Source organism: Bos grunniens, chromosome 5 (genome assembly GCF_055505025.1).
Source record: "Bos grunniens cultivar Pamir isolate PY7600 chromosome 5, Bosgru_T2T1.0, whole genome shotgun sequence".
In the NCBI taxonomy this organism is placed as follows: domain Eukaryota; kingdom Metazoa; phylum Chordata; class Mammalia; order Artiodactyla; family Bovidae; genus Bos; species Bos grunniens.
The window spans coordinates 63,970,572-63,990,949 of record NC_141169.1 but is presented as its reverse complement, the minus strand read 5'-3'; the positions used below and the strand labels follow the sequence as shown (position 1 = coordinate 63,990,949).

Genomic DNA, 20,378 nt, shown 5'->3' with positions numbered 1-20,378 from the left:
AAGGAAGGGGAGTTACCCAGACATTGTTGACACAAATCACATTCTGTGTTAACTAGTTCATTCTAGCTGCCTATATGTCTGTCTCCCTTTTGGGGGTAGTTCTCTGGGGGAGGCAGCAGCAGAGCTCCAGTGTGGAGGAGGACCTCAGTTTACCTCCTGTTGGAGATTAAATGGTGGGATGGAAGAATAGGATACTTTCCTTTAGATTAGCTCTGGTACTAAACTAATAGCTAGAAACTAGACCCATTTCTACCAGAGCATGTCGCTTCCATGAGGACTTTTCTGAGGTTAACCACATCTCTTCCTGCAAGGCATCACCGTATTCGTTTGACATGATTAACTTCATGAAAGTGACCAACCAAGTCCCTGTTTCGCCGGGTCAGATTTCCATGTATCCTTAGAGACTGTTAGCGGAAATGAGCACCCTGTGAAGGTTGCATCTTGTATGTTCAGGGCACTGTGCTGATTGTTTTCAGTTTCACTCTATCTTTCCAACGGCACTTGAGACGGGGCATTAACCTCCTCATTTTATAGGCAAGAGAACTGGAAACAGAAGAGTCAGGTAACTTGCCCAAAATTGAGTTGTCGGTGAGTAAATCAAAAGCAGCAATGGAGGTTACACCCACTCAGTTTTACCACACTTGTTATTTAGTGTCAGTTATTTCTCAAAATAATTTGGAATGTTTTTATTGCTTTAAGAACATTTCTTAGCAGGATTCAGGGGTCTGCGATAGCACCATCACCATCATGTTCAATTCCCTACTGAGAGAAAGGCAGAGAGGATTTTGTGGGAGAAATTTATATTTAATAGAAGCTTTAGCCAAGTAGTTGAGAATAAGAATAAAAGGGAATGAGAAAATGTAGTGGTTTTTAGACTTGCAAATACACTTGAAAAGGTTAATGTTGTATTTTTCAGAAATGGAGGCTTTCTTTGATCTTAATGTTTAAAAAACAAGGAACAATGCAAGGGCATTTCTCTGGATTGTATGAACAGTATTGTCTGCAAGTAATCAGCCCTGGGACTGCATTTATTTAGCATATTTATAAATCATCTGAAAGAAGGAGTATATGGTGAAATTCCAGAGTTGCAAAAACTACTAAGTTCCTCCAGGTAGTGAAAGGCCAAGCTGGCTAATATGAATATAGAAAGATAACACAATCTTACATGAATGGGCAGAAGGATGGCAGATGGGCTTCTGCATGGACAACTGTAAGATAAGGAATGTAGGCACAATCATTCAAACCATCCTTCCAAATTAAAGGGCTTTCAACTATCAGCTCTGACCGAATTAAGAGGTTTTACAGTCAGTGTATATTTTTGTGCCTCGTTATTCCTACTGCAGCTGTATGGCCAGCCAAAAATCAAGAGTGCTTAGAAAAGGCATTTTTAAAGGGGCATTAAAAGCAGGAAATGGTATCCTGCTTAAATGCAATGCCAAAGTTTACCTATACCTGGATTATTGTGAGTAATTTGTTCAGCAGACCTGAAGCAGTTGAAATAGGAGAGGAGACAGTACAGAGAGAGTGGACTAAAGGGACTGCTTTGTGAAAAGAGAGCTGCTTTATGAAAACAACCTGCCAAGATGAGGATTTATCAGTCTGGGGGAGATGAAGGTTTATAAAATCAGAGGGAGGTGTTGCATGTAGACAGACCTTGATTAACATTCACCATCCCCACCCTTGACAGACATGGGTCAGAGAGTGAGTATAAAAAGGAATTGAACAAATTTACGGTTAACAAAGGGGAAATGCAGTGGGAGAGGGATAAATTAGGAGGTTGGGATTAACATATACATATTACTATGTATAAAATAGATAACCAACAAGGGCTCCCTGTAAAGCACGTGCTCATGTGTGCTCAGTCGAATCTGACTTTTTGCGACCCCATAGACTGTAGTCCACCAAGCTCCTCTGCCTATGGAATTTTCCAGGCAAGAAATACTGGAATGGGTTGCTGTTTCCTACTCTGGGGAACTTCCCAACCCAGGGATTAAACCTACATCTCCTGCTCTCCTGCGTTGGTAGGCAGATTCTTTACCTCTGCGCCACCTGGGAAGCTCTTACTTACTGTGTATAGCATATGCACAGTATTTACACTCAGTTGTGTCCGACCCATTGATTATACAGTCCATGGAATTCTCCAGGCCAGAATACTGGAGTGGGTAGCCTTTCCCTGCTCCAGGGGATCTTCCCAACCTAGGGATAGAACCCAGGTCTCCCGCATTGCAGGTGGATTCTTTTACCAGCTGAGCCACAAGGGAAGCCCCAGAATACTGGAGTGGATAGCCTATCCCTTCTCCAGCAGATCTTCCTGACCCAGGAATCGAACTAGGGTCTCATGCATTGCAGGTGGATTCTTTACCAAGGGAACTCAATACAATATTCTGTAATAGCCTGTATGGGGAAAGGGTTTGAAGAAGAAGGGATATATGTATAACTGAATCACTTTGCTGAACACTTGAAATTAACACAACATTGTCAATCAACTGTATTCCAATATAAATAAAAATTTTAAAATATTTTAAAATTTAATTTAAAAGTAAAAAGAATAGAGGATCATGCTAACTTAAAATCAGTTTAGGCAGAGAGGCCAATAGGCTAACTGACAAATAGAGTAGCACAGAATGAGTGCCAGGAAATACCCCCCTCAACCCTGTAAAATTTGAAGAGAATTTTTTTAAAAATCATTTTCACAATGGGTCATATACTTTTGAACTAGTTATCCAACAAGAATTGTTCTATTCTAGTACCGTATGTGTGTAGGAAAGAGGTGAACATATTCTTATAAATGGTTTATAATTTGTTGTTTTTAAAAAGTCAGTGATATTTGGAGATATGCCGAAACTTTGCTGTTTGCCTTAGAGTAAAACAAGTTTTGGAGTTAGGCAAACCATATTAAAATCCCAGAGCCACCATATATTGGCTCTTTGGTAGGCTACTTCACCATTCTGAACCTCAGTCTCCTCTTCTGTAAATCAAGGAGAGCACCTTCCCATTAGGAATGTTGTGATGAAGGAAAGAGAATAATGTGTAAGGCTCTGGGAAGGGCTGGGGACTGAGGCTCTCTGCAAGCCTTGGTTTCCTATGTCATCTCTTTTGCACTTTGCCCTTTGCAGTATGCTGTCAGACTCAGAAGTCCCATCCTGGGGAGACCCTGGTCAGCAGTACTTGATTCTATTCCTACTTTGTACTTTTATCTGCCTTAATATTCATTCTTCCATATGCATTGAGCTTCCGTTATTTCAAACATTGTTGGGGAAATAATGATGATAAAGACATACCTGCTCTCTGAACACTTACCTGGGCGGATGTTTTTTTGAGAGCTTCCCTGGTAGCTCAGCTGGTTAAGAATCTGCCTGCAATGTGGGAGACCTTGGTATGATTCCTGGGTCAGGAAGACCCCCTGGAGAAGGGATAGACTACCCACTCCAGTATTCTTGGGCTTCCCTGGTGGCTCAGATAGTAAAGAATCCACCTGCAATGCAGATTTGATTCTTGGGTTGGGAAGATGCCCTGGAGGAGGGCATGGAAACCCACTCCAATATTCTTGCCTGTAGAATCCCCATGGACAGAAGAGCCTGGAGAGCTACAGTCCATGGGGTCACAAACAGTCGGACATGACTGAGCAACTAAGCACAGGCAAGGCTGTCTTACCTGGGTGAGTGTTAGTGTCAATTGTTTGGTCGTGTCCGACTCTTTGCAACCCCATGGACTGGACTGTAGTCTACCAGGCTTTTCTGTCCATAGGAATTCTCCAGGCAAGAATACTGGAGTGCATAGCCGTTCCCTTCTCCAGGGAATCTTCCTGACCCAGGGGTTGGACCCAGGCCTCCTGCATTGCAGGCAAATTCTTTACTTCCTGAGCCACCAGAGAAGCAGCCTGTGGGGAGGGCTACACAAACACCAACCCAGCAAATAAAGTTATTTCAGAGAATGCTATGAAGAGGTTCACAGGGTGGAGCATGATGGGGCTGAGGACTCGATTCTTTTAGCAAGGAGGAGGGACGGGCCTTGGCGAGGAAACCACACTGAAGTAGCGTCCAAATGGATGAGAAAGCATCATTTAAAAATTGCAGGAGAGGCGGTGGGTCGGGGTGCCGGGGAAGCATTCTAGGAAGATGGAGAAACGAGTAGAGACCCCAAGGCCAGAATGAGTATGACTGTTCAAGGAACAGAGAAGGCCAGAGGGAGAGAGGCAGGGACCAGAGAGAGACAGAGCAGCCAGCCCCGTTGGGCCTCGAGGCCGGGTCAAGACTCGGGTTTTGCTCTAAGAGCCGTAGGAAGCTAGTGGAGGGATGAGACCTGACTCAGACTTGGAAAGGTCTTATGGCTGCCGGGTGGCGAGCTGGACCCGCAGGCAGCCTGCCTGACGGAAGCCCTGCCCCTGCTCCTGCTCTGCCTCACTGCCCCGGTCCTCTCTCTGTGGCCTCGCGGGGACACATGGATCTCACGCCTCATCTCTCCCGGTGCAGAGGTAATTTTGCACAAATCTCTCCCCTCCTGCATCTTATAGGACAAGTAAAAATCATTTTTCTCAAGTGAAGTATTTAATCCAGATATATATGTCGTTTCAGGTTTTAAAAATCAATTTGATTGGCCACAGGAAACGTATCTTGGCATCTCTGGGAGACAGGCTGCACGACGACCCACCACAGAAGCCCCCTCGGTCCATCACCCTCAGGGTAAGTACCCCGCGTGCTTGTTCCGTCCTCCACTCATATCCTCAAAAACTGTGTTGTGCAGTAAGATAGGAATGACTGAAGCAGGGGGTCAGAAAGTACAGGCTGTTTTCCAGGTAGCTTACCTTATCTGTATAAAAAGCTTTCTTGCCTTTGATAGCATTTTCTAAGACAAGGTTTGTTTTTCTCGATTGGTTAAATGTGTGTTTTTGAGATTTAGATAAACATCTGAAAAACCATCACCTTTAAAAAACCTCTCTGCTGCCCCCCATCCCACACTCCCCTCAACACAGAGGAAATGAATTTTCTGTCAAACTCTTTAAACCCACAGAAAGAAAATCGATGAGGACCAGAGTTAAGTTAAAGATCGATTTAAAATTAACCTTCGGGTCTTCTGTTTTTTAAGAAATGAATTGTTCGGTTTTTACCCACTTCAAAAATTAACAATAGAGAATCTAGGACTTTAGTAAACTATTTCAGCTATATTTTAGAATTAAGGGGTAGAAAAACTAGAGAGAAACCATAGGAGGAAGAAAGAAATAAAGTGGAAGGGAAGGAAGGCAAGAAAGAGCAGAGGGAAAGAGACAAAGAGAGAGAAGATTCCAGGGAGAATGGTCCCAGGAAGGAGTAACCAGCAGTCTCTGGTGTTTATCAGGCCCATAGGAACTTTTCAAAAATTCACCATAAAGCTGGGGTCTCCATGACCAGTTGGAGAGTTCCAACTCTGTTCTCTTTATTGAGCCCTGTACTTGCTTGCTTCTGATTCCTTTTTTGCAAGTGTCAGAAAGGGTGGCGATAATAAATGAACACAAAGGTGGCACTTGGATGTAACTGCCAGCAATGAAATGCCACTGAATGTTTCTTATCAGCGGACTTCAGCAAACAGCGTAACTACTGTCAGGATAGCGGAGGATCAGGCAGGAGAGGAGCTGTTACGATTTTGAGGCTGATTCCATTTTAAAGGAGAAGAAAATACACAAAGACTTCAGGAAAAGCGAGCGAATTGGCTCCAGGAGGGAGCCATGAGGAAAATTGATGTCTAGGGGAATTGGGATATATGGGTTGTTTGGAAGCTGGTTGAGTAGTGACAATATATAAAAAAAAAAAAAAAGGACCTATTTTTCTCCCTCAATAGAAGGAGCCTCAGATAAATTAGGGGGAAATGAGCTAGAAAGGGATTACTGTTTTGCTTTCGTTTTGCTGAATGAAGAGGAAAAAGATACAGGCACCCTCAGTGTAACCATCCTAAATGACCCTTTAGAGGAGTATTCCCTGCTATGTCCCCTGCTGTCTCTCCTTCCTCTTCTGAACCTCTCCCTCTGGCTCTCTGGAAGAGACTTGAGGAAACAGCAAATAAATCAAAAGAGGTTCTCAAGAAAAAAATGCAGGACCTTATTAATCCATCAGAGGCAGTCTGGAATGTCTTGGGGAGAAATAGCTGGAGAACCAGCACGATCCAGTCCTCCTCTCAGACACCAGAGCCCAGCTCTCTGCCACCCTTTATCTTCCTTCTCAGCCAGTTTCCCCCAGTTGTCTTTGCCATCAAAGCCTGTCCTCATGCGTTGCTCTGGACTCCGTGCAGGTGGCATGCCATTTCCATATCGTGTCCCCTCCCCAGCCTGATTGCCAGGCTGCTTTTTGATGGAAGATCAGGACCCATGAGGTCCTGTTTTAGCTGTTTCGTCGTGGCACCTACTGTAATGAGGCCGTTGTGTTCGCATGGAGACACAATTCCCTCCCTTGTAGATACGTGTGACAGTGTGGGGGGTGCCTAGCATCTGTGTGCCTCTCTCCCGAGATCATCCACGATGGAGGCTTAAGAAAACAGAGCCTGGCTCTCTATACTGTAAACCTTCGACCTGAAAGTCTTAAGGGGGGACATGCTGATCATGCCATTAATAAAATGGTAGAATGTCATCGATTCCTCAACAGTTGATTTAAAAATGACTCCCCACCCCCGCGGTGTGTCTTGTCAGTATTTCACAATTTTGAAACCAGAGGTCAGCCACAAGAACATGGTATTTATTTCATGATGTATTTCCATTCAGGAACCCAGTGGTAATCACACTCCTCCTCAGTTGTCTCCATCACTTAGCCAAAGCACTTACACCACTGGTGGCTCCCTAGACGTTCCTCACATTATCATGCAGGGCGATGCAAGGAGGAGAAGAAATGAAAACTACTTTGATGATATTCCCCGATCAAAACTGGAGAGGCAGATGGCCCAGGTAAGGTGTTCAGAGCCTCTGTGATGTTTTTGCCTTTCTCCCAGATCAAGTAATGCATTCCGATTTTGAACGGTCACTTACAATGGATGCATATTGTACCCAACCTAAATGGAATTTTCCCATTTTATGTCATGACTTTTATTCCCTGCTCAGTTGAGCTAGATTGAAACAGACCTTTCTGGGAATGGAATGTAGACACAAATCATTGTTATCCAGTTCTTGACTGAAGATATTATGTCTGGTCTCTTTGCACCCAGAAAGTCTTTGCTCTAAAGGGAATAATGCTGTGTAAGAATCAAATCACAATGAAAAGTCATAAAGGTCTAGATTACAGAGTTAAATTGGTTGGATGACAGGGGGAAAGTCACGGGGGTGGGGGCCAGTAGGGCTAACTCCAAGTAATGCTGTTAATTTCCTGCCAAGTTTACAATGTGTATAGACTTGTACAATGGGGACTGTTGCAGCCATCTCATATTGCCACCTTGAGTAGCTGAAAATGATGCTGCTGCCTGACACAAATACCTGAAGAGAGAGATCTGTCCTGTTCGGATCTCTTCATGATTCGGGTATGGATGTCTGGGCCTCTCCTGTCCCCAGGTCACTGCTCAAAAATTTAAGTCAGCCATAGCCAAATAGTGGCACTGTCGCTAAAGCACTTTCCAACGGCAGCTTGCTCTGCAGTGTCACCCCTAGATTCAAAGCTGTGGATCTGTTGACGACTATTGGCAGAATCAACTCTTTTCATCCTCATTCTAGGTTCAGACTGATGTGTTAAGAGACTTCTCTCTGCCTCGCACACCTAAGATGAGAATCTTGAGGTGAAAATTTGACTGTAATTGCTTTGCCTTGGTTGTTAAATATTTTTCTCATCTGTTTGGTGAGATTCTGTTTTTTTTTTAAAGCCTTTGGTAAACATTCAATGCTGCCGCTCGTGAAAGAGAAATATGAAAAGAATGTTCTGGAAGCCGTGGCTATTCTGCCTACAAATGCCCTGGAGAGAAGGGGGTCTGAGATATTGTGTCTCCTTTCAGCTTGCTCAGTATTGAATTGGTTTCAGGGTTCTTTGTGCAGAGAATAGCAGTGTTGGGATTATGGAGAATCTTTTATTGCAGTGAGGTGGAAAACGTAGGAGAGACAAGAAAATAATAATCTTCCCTCTCTCTCTTGTTCAGTATTGTCTTGTAATCCTTATTACTGTTTTCACTGATTATTTTTTTAAATAACGTATCTAAAACTCCCCCCCCAAAATGTTCATATATTTTCTGCTATTTGTTAGTATTTGTGGATCACATATGTGGGTGAATTTCTCTAATGACAGCAGAGACATTTGTTTTAACCTTGAACCATGTAGTCTTTATGTATGAATACAAACTGGATCTTTCCTGAACCCTTACCTACCCTGCTGGATAAGGGAGGATCGTTCATTAAGGAGAATTAGCCATTATTGACCGTGCCAAATTCAGCAACAGAATCACCTGGCTGAACTGCTCATGCAATTTATGAAATTTCTCCACATAGTGCGGTTTTTTTCCAAAGAGGAAATTAATTACTCTTCTGCCTGAGCGTGAACCCTCAGAGGTAATCTAGCAATTGCTCCCTTATGGTCTTTATGAGATTCACAAGCTAGGGGAAGTATTACTTTTTTGAAGAGTCGAGATCTTTTTCTTGTCGTTCCAATCAGAATGCATCCCTTTCAGGAATTGTCTTGCCCTTGAGAAAATTGAATGAACTTCTATCTGGCCAGGTGAGAAAGGCACAAATGCAGAAAGAGAAGTGAGGTAAGCAGCAGATGAGATGTGAGCTGGAGAGGGTCTGTGTGTACGTGCTTATTTCCCTCCCTCCCCGCCCCCACCCTGGTGCTGTTCCCTGTGTTCAAATGACTGATGGAGACCTGGGCCTCCATCAGCAGCCAGGAGCTTATTAGAAGCTTTCTAAAATCCCACTGCTCAATATATAGTGCTTTTGCTGCAGAGTAAATAGGAGATGGCACTACAGGAATCCGATCAATAAGAAGAAGAGATTTGGGGATCTCAACTCTTTATGTTGTGTTAATTGCAGTTTTTTATTTGTCTTGAGACTCTTTCCCAGTCTAGAAATGCTAGAAATCGTGGAGAAATGAATGGATACCATTTAAAAATAGCGCCATTTCGAAGCTTTAACCTGTCAAAATATGAAATACTCGGTAATTTTGTTGTTGAATGGTTTTATTTATGTGACTGTTCCACCATTCAGCCACTCAGTTGATGCTTTTTCTTATCTTTCTGTTTCCGCTTCAGATTTAGCTGAGCCCCCAGCAGAGTGATTTGGAATTCTAGCCGTAGGCCAGGAACCTGAAGCTCTTAGCGGCTACAGTAATTATAGGAACCTAACTTTGTTAAGGTTTGCCCAGCAGATGTGTTTCCACATCTTTAACTTAGTAAACTCCTGCTTAAGGTTAAATTGAGGTAAATTTAATGTCCATTCTACCTGTAAAATTTGTTAGCATATATTTTTCAAACGTTAACACAGTGTTTAGTTACTTATTTTCAATTGAAACTGTTCAAAATATCTTTCTTGGAATCCAGAGAATTTTAAATAGCATGGCTATTGTTTGCTTTTATTCTGACATAAGCAATGTTGTGGCATCAAATTGTCTTACACAAATATGGGAGAAACAAAATCAAGTTAAGTACTATTAGGATTTCTGAAACCATGAAATATAGTGATGTCAGCACGTTTAAACAGTGGGTTTCCTACCATGCTGGAAACACTGGATTCATTAGCTCAGAAGTTCTGAAAGGCTTCCCTATTTCCACACCCCTAATAGATAAATGTCACATTCACATTTGTATAATATTACCTTAATATGTATAGTTTGCTTTTCAATTTCCAAAGTGCTTTCACATCTGTTCTCTCATTTTAGCACAAACAAGATGTCCTACACAACTATTTATGTGTGTATAGCACGTTGCAGATCAGCTTTTAAGTCCAAGTTCTATGGAGATAAGATAGTTAAGTGAATAATACGAAAAATAATAACAGAAAGAAGAAAAACATTTCCAGTATTTAGGACCTAATCAACAATATTTAGAAATTTTCTTGAGTGATACTTAGGATGAGTCAAAATGTTCTTGAATAATAAAGAAGAGTAATAGAATTAATAAAATTTAGGGACCACATGCTCCAAAGTTATGAAAAAGAAAAAAGAATTTCCCGATGTGACACTTATAGCCATTTATTTATAACCAAATACTTATGGGAAAATGAAATAATCCTTCTATTTTCACAAAATGAAAAAGACTCCTGAGCAGTAAGAGAAAACCCACACTAAAGAAGTTCTTATGTTTTGATTGCTGTCATCTAAATAGAAATATCAATATTGCCTGAGGCAGTTACCTTACCGATGTACACAAACCTTAGAAGCAGACTTATCCACATTTCAAAGACTGGGAAACTGAGAAATTATGTGACTCGGTCTGGGTAGCACAACCAGAAAGCGACAAAATCAGAACTTGCCTGAGGTGATATGTTAGGCACTAGCAAGGCTTTGTCTCCATTGCTTCTAAATCACTAGAAAGTTCATTCAGTTGAATGTCTAATATATTTTGATCCAAACAGTATTACTTAATATGTATGACTAGATCAATTACTTCTTTTTTTAATTAAATCTTCTTTAAAGTCTTTATTGAATTTCTTACAATATTATTTCTGTTTTATGTTTTGGGTTCTTGGCCGCGAGGCATTAGGCATGTGGGATCTTAGCTCCTTGACCAGAGATCACAAATCTGCAAACCCTGCCTCGGAAGGCAAGGTCTTAACCACTGGACCACCAGGGCGCTACCTCAATTACTTCTTTATTTGAAAGCACTTTACATATTATGTTAGTTCTACAAATGTTTGTTCTTTTGATACTGTTAGAGGAAGAGAAATGGAAACTGGGCCGCATAGAAGCCCTGCCGTGGCCCCACCCATACCTGAGACTCCACGTGCAGTATCTTATTTAAACCTCACCACAGCCCGTCCTATACTCAAGGAGCCCACGCGAGTGAGTGCTTTGCCTCACAGCTGCTGCATGGCAGAACCCAAACACAAGCCGTCTGCCTGACCATGTCCTATTCTTCTATGCCCCTAGTGGGCTACTTCTATTTTTAAATGATATGGAATATCTTTATAACACAGCAATAAATACCAGTTTCCCATATGCTATGTCAGATCCTCTATCCGTAGAATTCTCCAGAATACTGAAGTGGATAGCCATTCCCTTGTCCAGGGGATCTTCCCAGCCCAGGGATCAAACCCAGGTCTCCTGCATTGGAGGCAGATTCTTCACTGTCCGAGCCACCAGGGAAGCCCATACGTACATAGAGACAGTGAACAGAGCAAGGATAATATCACTGGTGGTTAGTGGAAACTTATGGAATCAGCTCATGGTTCTCACCATAAAACTTAATTTTTAAAATTTTATTTTATTGCAGTATAGTTGAATCACAATATTTTGTTAGTTCCAGGTGTACATGGATATCACCAGATGGTCAATACTGAAATCAGATTGATTATATTCTTTGCAGTCAAAGATGAAGAAGCTCTATACAGTCAGCAAAAACAAGATCGGGAGCTGACTTTGGCTCAGATCATGAACTCCTTATTGCCAAATTCAGACTTAAATTGAAGAAAGTAGGGGAAACCATTAGACCATTCAGGTATGACCTAAGTCAAATCCCTTATGATTATACAGTGGAAGTGACAATAGATTCAAGGGACTAGATCTGATAGTCAGAGTGCCTGAAGAACTATGGACGGAGGTTCGTAACATTGTACAGGAGGTTCGTGACATTGATCAAGACCATCCCCAAGAAAAAGAAATGCAAAAAGGCAAAATAGTTGTCTGAGGAGGGCTTACAAATAGCTGAGAAAAGAAGAGAAACTAAAGGCAAAGGAGAAAAGGAAAGATACACCCATTTGAATGCAGAGTTCCAAAGAATAGCAAGGAGAGATAAGAAAGCCTTCCTCAGTGATCAATGCAAAGAAATAGAGGAAAACAATAGAATGGGAAAGACTAGAGATCTCTTCAAGAAAATTAGAGATACCAAGGGAACATTTTATACAAATATGGGCACAAAAAAAGGACAGAAACAAAATGGACCTAAAAGAAACAGAAGATATTAAGAAGTGGTGGCAAGAATACACAGAACTATACAAAAAAAGATCTTCACGACCAAGATAATCACGATGGTGTGATCACTCACCTAGAGCCAGACATTCTGGAATGTGAAGTCAAGTGGGCCTTAGGAAGCATCACTACGAACAAAGCTAGTGGAGGTGATGGAATTCCAGTCGAGCTATTTCAAAACTTAAAAGATGATGCTGTTTAAGTGCTGCATTCAGTATACCAGCAAATTTGGAAAACTCAGCAGTGGCCACAGGACTGGAAAAGGCCAGTTTTCATTCCAATCCCAAAGAAGGGCAATGCCAAAGAATGCTCAAACTACCGCACACTTGCACTCATTTCACACACTAGCAAAGTAATACTCAAAATCCTCCCAGCCAGGCTTCGACAGTACGTGAACCATGAACTTCCAGACGTTCAAGCTGGATTTAGAAAAGGCAGAGGAACCAGAGATCAAATTGCCAACATCCATTGGATGTTAGAAAAAGCAAGAGAGTTCCAGAGAAACATCTACTTCTGTTTTATTGACTGTGCCAAACAAAGCCTTTGACTGTATGGATCACAGCAAACTGTGGAAAATTCTTAATGAGATGGGAATACCAAACCACCTTACCTGCTTCCTGAGAAATCTGTATGCAGGTCAAGAAGCAACAGTTAGAACCGGACATGGAACAACAGACTGGTTCCAAATAGGGAAAGGAGTACGTCAAGGCTGTATATTGTCACCCTGCTTATTTAACTTATATGCAGAGTACATCATGAGAAACACCAGGCTGGGTGAAGCACACGTTGGAATCAAGATTGCCGGGAGAGATATCAATAACCTCAGATATGCAGATGACACCACCCTATGGCAGAAAGTGAAGAAGAACTAAAGAGCCTCTTGATGAAAGTGAAAGAGGAGAGTGAAAATGTTGGCTTAAAACTCAACATTTAGAAAACTAAGGTCATGGCATCTGGCCCCAGCACTTCATGGCAAATAGATGGGGAAAAAATGGAAACAGTGAGAGACTTTTTCTTAGGCTCCAAAATCACTGCAGATGGTGACTGCAGCCATGAAATTAAAAGACGCTTGCTCCTTGGATGAAAAGCTATGACCAACCTAGATAGCACATTAAAAAGCAGAAACATTACTTTACAGACAAAGGTCCATCTAGTCAAAGCTATGATTTTTCCAGTAGTCATGTATGAATGTGAGAGTTGAACCATAAAGAAAGTTGAGTGCTGAAGAATTGATGCTTTTGAACTATGGTGTTGGAGAAGACTCTTGAGAGTCCCTTGGACTGCAAGATCAAACCAGTCACTCCTAAAGGAAATCAGTCCTGAATATTCATTGGAAGGACTGATGCTGAAGCTAAACCTCTAATCCTTTGGCCACCTGATGCAAAGAACTGACTCACTGGAAAAGACCCTGATGCTGGGAAAGATTGAAGGTGGCAAGAGAAGGGGACAACAGAGGATGAAATGGCTGGAGGGCATCACCAACTTGATGGGCATGAGTTTGTATAAGCTCCGGGAGTTGGTGGTAGACACAGAAACCTGATGTCCTACAGTCCATGGGGTCAAAAAGAATCGGACACGACTGAGTGACTGAACTGAACTGAACTGAACTGCAGGTGTACAGCACAGTATGAGTTATACATACATGTATATATATCTGTTCTTTTTCAGATGCTTTTCCCTTGTAGGTTATTACAAAATATTGAGTATAGTTCCCTGGGCTGTACAGTAGGTCCTTGTTGGTTATCTATTTTATGTATAATAGTGTATATGTGTTAATCTCATCTTCCTAATTTATCCCCTCCCCATTTTCCCCTTTGGTGATCATAAGCTTGTTTTCTGCATCTCTGAGTCTGTTTCTGTTTTGTAGTAAGTTCATTGTTATCTTTAGATTTCACATATAAGTGACAGCATATGATATTTGTCTTTGGCTTGTTTTGCTTGGTAGGATAATCTTTAGGTCCGCCCATGTTGCTGCATATGGTATTATTTAATTCTGTCTGTGGCTGAGTAATATTCTATTGTGTGAATGATAAAGAATATATGGTAATATCCATTCCATATCCATCAAGTGTCCTGTTGATGGACATTTAGGTTGCTCTCATGTCTTGACTATTGTAAATAGGGCTGCTGAGAACATAAGGTGCAGGTATTTTGGTGTATAGTTGATTTACAATGATGTGTAAGTTTCAGGTATACAGCAAAGTGAATCAGTTATATATATATATATATATATATATATATATATATATATACACACACACACACACATATATCCATTCTTTTTTAGATTCTTTTCCCATATAAACCATTACAGAGTATTGAGTAGTGTTCCCTGTGCTATACAGTAGGTCCTTAGGATTGCAGGATTACATTGTATCTCTGTTTTTATTTTTTTAAGGAACCTCCTTACTGTTCTCCATAATGGCAGTACCAATTTACATTCCCACCAACATAGGAGGGTTCCTTTTTCTCCAGATCCTCTCCAGCATTTATTATTTATAGACTTTTTGATGATGGCCATTCTGACTAGAATGAAATAATACCTCATTGTGGTTTTGATTTTCATTTCTCTAATAATTAGCAACGTTGAACACTTTTTCATGTGCCCATTGGCCACCTGTATGTCTTCTTTGGAGAAATGTCTATTTAAGTCTTCTGCTTATTTTTTTATTGAATTGTTTGTTTTTTTGATATTGAGCTGTTAGTGTATTTTGGAAATTAATCCCTTGTTGCATCTTCTGCAATATTTTCTTCCATTCTATAGGTTATCTTTTCACTTTGTTTATGATTTTCTTTGCTGTGCAAAAGCTTTTAAGTTTAATTAGGTCCCATTTGTTTATTTTTGTTTTTATTTTCATTCCTCTAGGAGGTAGATCTAAAAAGATTGCTGTGATTTATGTCAGTGTTCTGCTTATGTTTTCCTTTAGGAGTTTTACAGTATCTGCTCTTACATTTAGGTTTTTAATCCATTTTTGAGTTTCTGCAGTGCTTATTTGTTGATCCTCTTGTGGGAACTCCTCCCTGAACATCTTGGGAGAGCTCTGCCTTCCTCCCATGTTTGTCAAAAGCTTTGTATGTAGGTGTGGAGTTTATTGCTCCGAGAGAGAAGTTCTTGCCTGTGGGGGTCTCTCCAGTGCCTGGATGCTGCTTCCTTAGCAGCTTCTTCAGTTGGAGTTTTGATTTGCTTTCTTTCTGACTCTGTGATCTGCATCAAGACATGTGATTTCTCTAACTTTAGTTTCCCTGTCTTTAAAACATAGATAAAGACTGCCTCACAGGTTTGTGTGAATCAGATAATTTTTGTGAAAGTATATTCCAAACTATGAATCATTATTGTGTACATATAGATAGATGTATGACTGTCGGTTCAGATTATATCCTCTATCAGTCCCTAATTCAAAGGTCCCTGGTTCATAGTAGGACCAGTTAATAACAAAAGCATTAGGTAAGTGGTTAGAGAGTGGTAACAGTCTATAAAGACCACCCCTTTGTTCCAGTATTATACAGGCTTAGAATACATATTGAGAACGAAATTGGAACTTTCCTCCTTATTATGTTAATTGTATAAATATGAAGGCTGCCACGGAGTATCTCTGATGGAAAAGGGATCTGTGAGATGATCACAAAGTGAGTGAAAGCAGAGGAGAGTTGGAAGAATTCTCTGCAAATTAAGGGTACAAAAGTATGAAGCAAAGGATATCTTACAGTAATAACACGTTATTATTATAACATGGTAAGAGAAAACATTAAGCAAGAAAGAAAGGATTGTTTTTTCCTTAAATGAATCTTACAACTTGAAACAACTAAGTACACAAAATTGTTAACTAGAGAAGCATAGATATCCCAAAAATCCATGAAGTAAACACTGAGCCAGCCTCTGGGCACGAAGATAGTAATTTATTCTTCTCTACTTTCCCTGGGAGAAAAAGCCTGGTCTTCCTAGGTTCTACCCACTGCTCTTGTGTGATGGAATTTATAGAATTAGCCTTCAGAAAATGGTGCAACTGTTTTGAAAAGAACAGCATTTTACAAAGTGATTTCCCACCCCCCATGAAACAAGTTTTATTATTGAGTTACATTAGATTTTTTCAAATGTCCATAAGTTAGTGGCTAATTTTTAATTTAGATTTTTATCACTTCACTACTACTCAGAAAAACTCAGCATGTCCATGACTAACCCTAACTGTGGTGTTGGAGAAGACTCTTGAGAGTCCCTTGGACTGCAAGGAGATCCAACCAGTCCATTCTGAAGGAGATCAGCCCTGGGATTTCTTTGGAAGGAATGATGCTAAAGCTGAAACTCCAGTATTTTGGCCACCTCATGCGAAGAGTTGACTCATTGGAAAAGACTCTGATGCTGGGAGGGATTGGGGGCAGGAGGAGAAGGGGACGACAGAGGATGAGATGGCTGGATGGCATCACTGACTCGATAGACGTGAGTCTGAGTGAACTCCGGGAGTTGGTGATGGACAGGGAGGCCTGGTGTGCTGCGATTCATGGGGTCGCAAAGAGTCGGACACGACTGAGCGACTGAACTGAACTGAAAGAACAACTCCTAATACTTCAGCACAGACAGATAATGTATAACTCAAAAAAGAAGGTTAAGAATAAACTCTGTAAGCTCTTTCATCAGGAGCTCCCAGTATGACAGCTTGTTGGGAAGACAAGCTAACACCCAGCTTCAGTGATAACTTGGGATGTTGATGATCTGTGCCCCATTTCAAGCCAGAAACTCTGGACCATCAGCCATCTATTCCCAAAGGCATCATGCCAACCAAAAGTGGAAAATAGTGCTTTCATACCTGGAACTTAAACCTGATGTGTTGCATACCTAGTTTATTATTGTGGATGGTTAATTGCCTCTTCTCAACATATACGCTGCTCTCCCCATGACAGTTTTGGTGCTGGAAATTCCAATATGATTAGCATCTTACAGGCAACATTGAAATGTTACTGTCTATCCTGTACCACAGTCAAAAAAATAATGAGAAGAACTTGGAGAATCACTCAGATGGATTCCCCTTCAGGCTTTGATACTCCTCTTACAATTCTTGATTGTTTCATTCTCTGTCCATTTCATCAGTGAAGCAAATTAGACAACCAGGAGTTTGTTCTGATTGATGCCATCAGACCTAAACACCTCCAGTCCCTTTGTGATGCCACCACCTCTCCTTCTGTGCTGGTACTTAACCAAGAAGAATGTTTCCAATGAAAACCAAGCCACAGATTTTTAAAAAGACATAAATAGAAAAGGTCCTGTTTTCAACTGAATAAGTAAGAAATCTGACAATATATGAAAAACCCTATTTTAGTGGAATTGATCTTGTGACATTTAGTGGAGCCTTAGGCTGGCTAAGCCTTAGGCTTAGCTTGTTCACAAAGAGGCACACCAGGCTATTTTTCTCCACTTGTTAAATTTTCGGAATGTTTCTCATTAGATTCAGTCCAGTTCTTGGGTCCGCAGGTCAACGTTGGCTGTTATAATCTGACCTTGATACATTTTCAAGTGGTATGAGAATTCTCTTATTCTTCTCCTCCTCCTTCCTTTTCTTTTTCCAGTATCAAGGAAAATAAAGAGGTTTTTAATGTCCAGGGGAAATAGGGCTTATTGAGCAATCCTGTCTCAGTAACTTCCGTTCATGTATGAGTAAAGTAATAAATCAGCAGAGACTCTACTGAGTGCATGCAAGTAACAGAAATCCAACTCAAGCATAAAAGGGCACATATTTGGGTCATTTTTACTACAAAGTCCCGGTAGCCTGGGTTCAGGTGCTCATTTGATGTCTTGGTCCTGGACTCCTCATGTCTCAGCTTTGTTGTCCTCTGGGTTGGCTCTTTTCTCAAACAGGCTTTTTCTGCATGAGGGGAGTTTCAAGTCCAATTCCTGTTACACTCGAAAACCTGTAAGAAAGAGGGCTTATCTAACCAAGAGTTCCCCCAGAAAGACCCAGGATTGAGTCCCATTGGTTCAGATCAACCTGGATCTGGTTTGGATCATTTATCTGCCCTGAGCTAACCACACAGGAGTGTGTGTGTGTGTGTGTGGTGGTATGTGTGAGATATGATTAGCCAATCCTAGGTCACATGCCTAGAGATGGCTTTAGCTCCGCCTGGACCACAGGAACTGAGGGGTGAGAAGGGAGGCTCCTCCCGTTGACAGGCTGTTATGACCAGAAGTGACAGTGGTTTCTGGGCCAATAGAGATAGCAGTGGTGAGCACTCCAGTAAGCCCACTCTGACTTCCAAATTCTGAAAATGTTTGATGGAAAATTATTATATTACTAATACATGCCTGACCTGCTACAGTCCATGGGGTTGCAGAGTCAGATACAACTGAGCGACTGAGCAGCAACAGTACGTGAGTATTACTTTCATTTTTGTGTACTTAATTTGAGGAGCTTTTTTAGAAATAACATATTTGAAGTAAAGAGATCAGGGCTAAAAACCCTATGTCTAATATCTAATACCTCTGTAACTGAACAAGCCTCTCAGCTACTCAGGGCCTTGGTTTTCTCTTCTTAAAGTAAGATCATTGCCCCCTCCCATCACTGTTGTGAGACACAAGTAAAGTAATAGTTGTCAAGTATTTAACAAACTATACAGCTCTACGTTTGGGTGGTTTGGGAAATTATTGTTATTTTGAGATAGCTTTACCTTCCTTCTTTTCTGTGCTTTTTCAACTGCGACTGGGAATAAATGCATTCTAAAATAAAGCTCACAATATTTAGCTGTGTTTTACAAAAGTATTTCTATTTTCCAGCTGGTAAACCCCAAACCATTACCTCTCCACTGATATGGAAACAATAGTTCTTAGGACTACAAGCACTGTACAAGAACTTCCTATCTGTATTATAACCTAGTTAGTATTGAAGCTCTTTGGAGAGGATTTGTGGATGATTCCATACTTAAATACTTTATGAGTTAACATGTATTAAAATATGCCCTTATATGTTAAAACATTTTATTTTATTTCTCTTATAGCAGAGTCTATGTGGGCTATGTAGAGGTGATACCCGACTCTTCCTTATTTTTTAATTCCCTATAATAAGCATCCCATACTTATCAGATTACACAAGGTTTTTAGGCACTGCAAAAGCCACCAATTTTTAAGATTTATTTTTAATTAGAGGATAATTGCTTTTACAGTGTTGTGTTGGTTTCTGCCATACAACAACGTGAATCAGCTATAAGTATATATAACCTGAATCCTCAGAGCCAGGATGAGGACGGTGAACTGCCTACCAGCTCTAAGAGCCAGCACTGATTAGTACAGCTTTATAATGAGGAAGCCAAGGCACAGAGGGTTTATGTTGTTGGCCCAAGACCACAAAGATCGTAAGAAGCAGAGTCAGTACTCGAACCCAAGCTGTCTAGCTTCAGAGCCTGTGCTTTAACCACTGTGATGATGATCCCCTGGGTTGTATCTACACAGCAGAAATGCTGCTGCTGCTAAATTGCTTCAGTTGTGTCCGACTCTGTGTGACCCCATAGACGGCAGCCTACCAGGCTCCTCTGTCCCTGGGATTCTCCAGGCAAGAATACTGGAGTGGGTTGCTATTTCCTTCTCCAATGCATGAGTGCATGATAAGTCACTTCAGTCGTGTCTGATTCTGTGCGACCCCATGGACAGCAGCCCACCAGGCTCCTCTGTCCACAGGATTCTCCAGGCAAGAATACTGGAGTGGGTTGCCATTTCCTTCTCCACACAGCAGACATGACACATTCTAAAAAAACTCTAGAACCCCAAGAGGCTCCAGTACAATGTTTTGAGACCTTTGACATATTCTGCGAGTAATATTTAATACTTTATGTAAAAGCACGTGTAGTAGAGGCTTGAATCTCTAGGGTGGTGTGGACATTGTATTTGAAGAGAATCCTTTGCTCTTGATAGCCAACTTTTCATTCTTTACAAATCAAGGGGAGTAAAGAGTAGCTTCATGAAGTCAATTGCAAAATTATATGATCTCCACCTTTCTGTATGGATCTCTACTCTGAGGCTTGAATGCAGCCTCACAAGAATTTACAGTAACTTGCATTCTCTATATACATTTATGGCTAGAAGTTTCTTCTGTGCTCCTGTTAAAGAAAACCGGAGAACTTTAGGGTGAGAAGGGGCCAGAAAATGTATCCAGTCCAGTGTCTTGATGCAGCACCCCTCCAACACATCCTTAGTAAACAGCCGCAAGTTTATATCTCTACTTGTTTCTGTAAGGCGGCCTCTTTGTGAGGCAGCCAGCCCCATCATCACTGAATAAGTTCTAATTAATAGGACTTTTGCCTTATAGCATGTTGGAATTAGCCCCCTTAAAATTCCCACGTAGT

At 41.1% G+C, this 20,378-nt stretch overlaps 1 protein-coding gene across 14 annotated transcripts in view; it reads left to right on the top strand.

Annotated features, from left to right (window-relative positions):
• Positions 1-20,378, top strand: part of ANKS1B (ankyrin repeat and sterile alpha motif domain containing 1B) — a 1,153,827-nt gene that overhangs the window by 1,048,818 nt on the left and 84,631 nt on the right. For 8 of the 14 annotated variants that reach the window (XM_086400851.1, XM_086400849.1, XM_086400853.1 and 5 more), the window contains 2 exons: positions 4,575-4,682; positions 6,728-6,907. In XM_086400851.1, coding sequence (XP_086256977.1) covers positions 4,575-4,682; positions 6,728-6,907 — 288 coding nt within the window. The remainder of the gene's footprint in view (positions 1-4,574; positions 4,683-6,727; positions 6,908-20,378) is intronic. The other 6 variants (XM_086400847.1, XM_086400846.1, XM_086400845.1 and 3 more) reach the window with 2 other exon arrangements.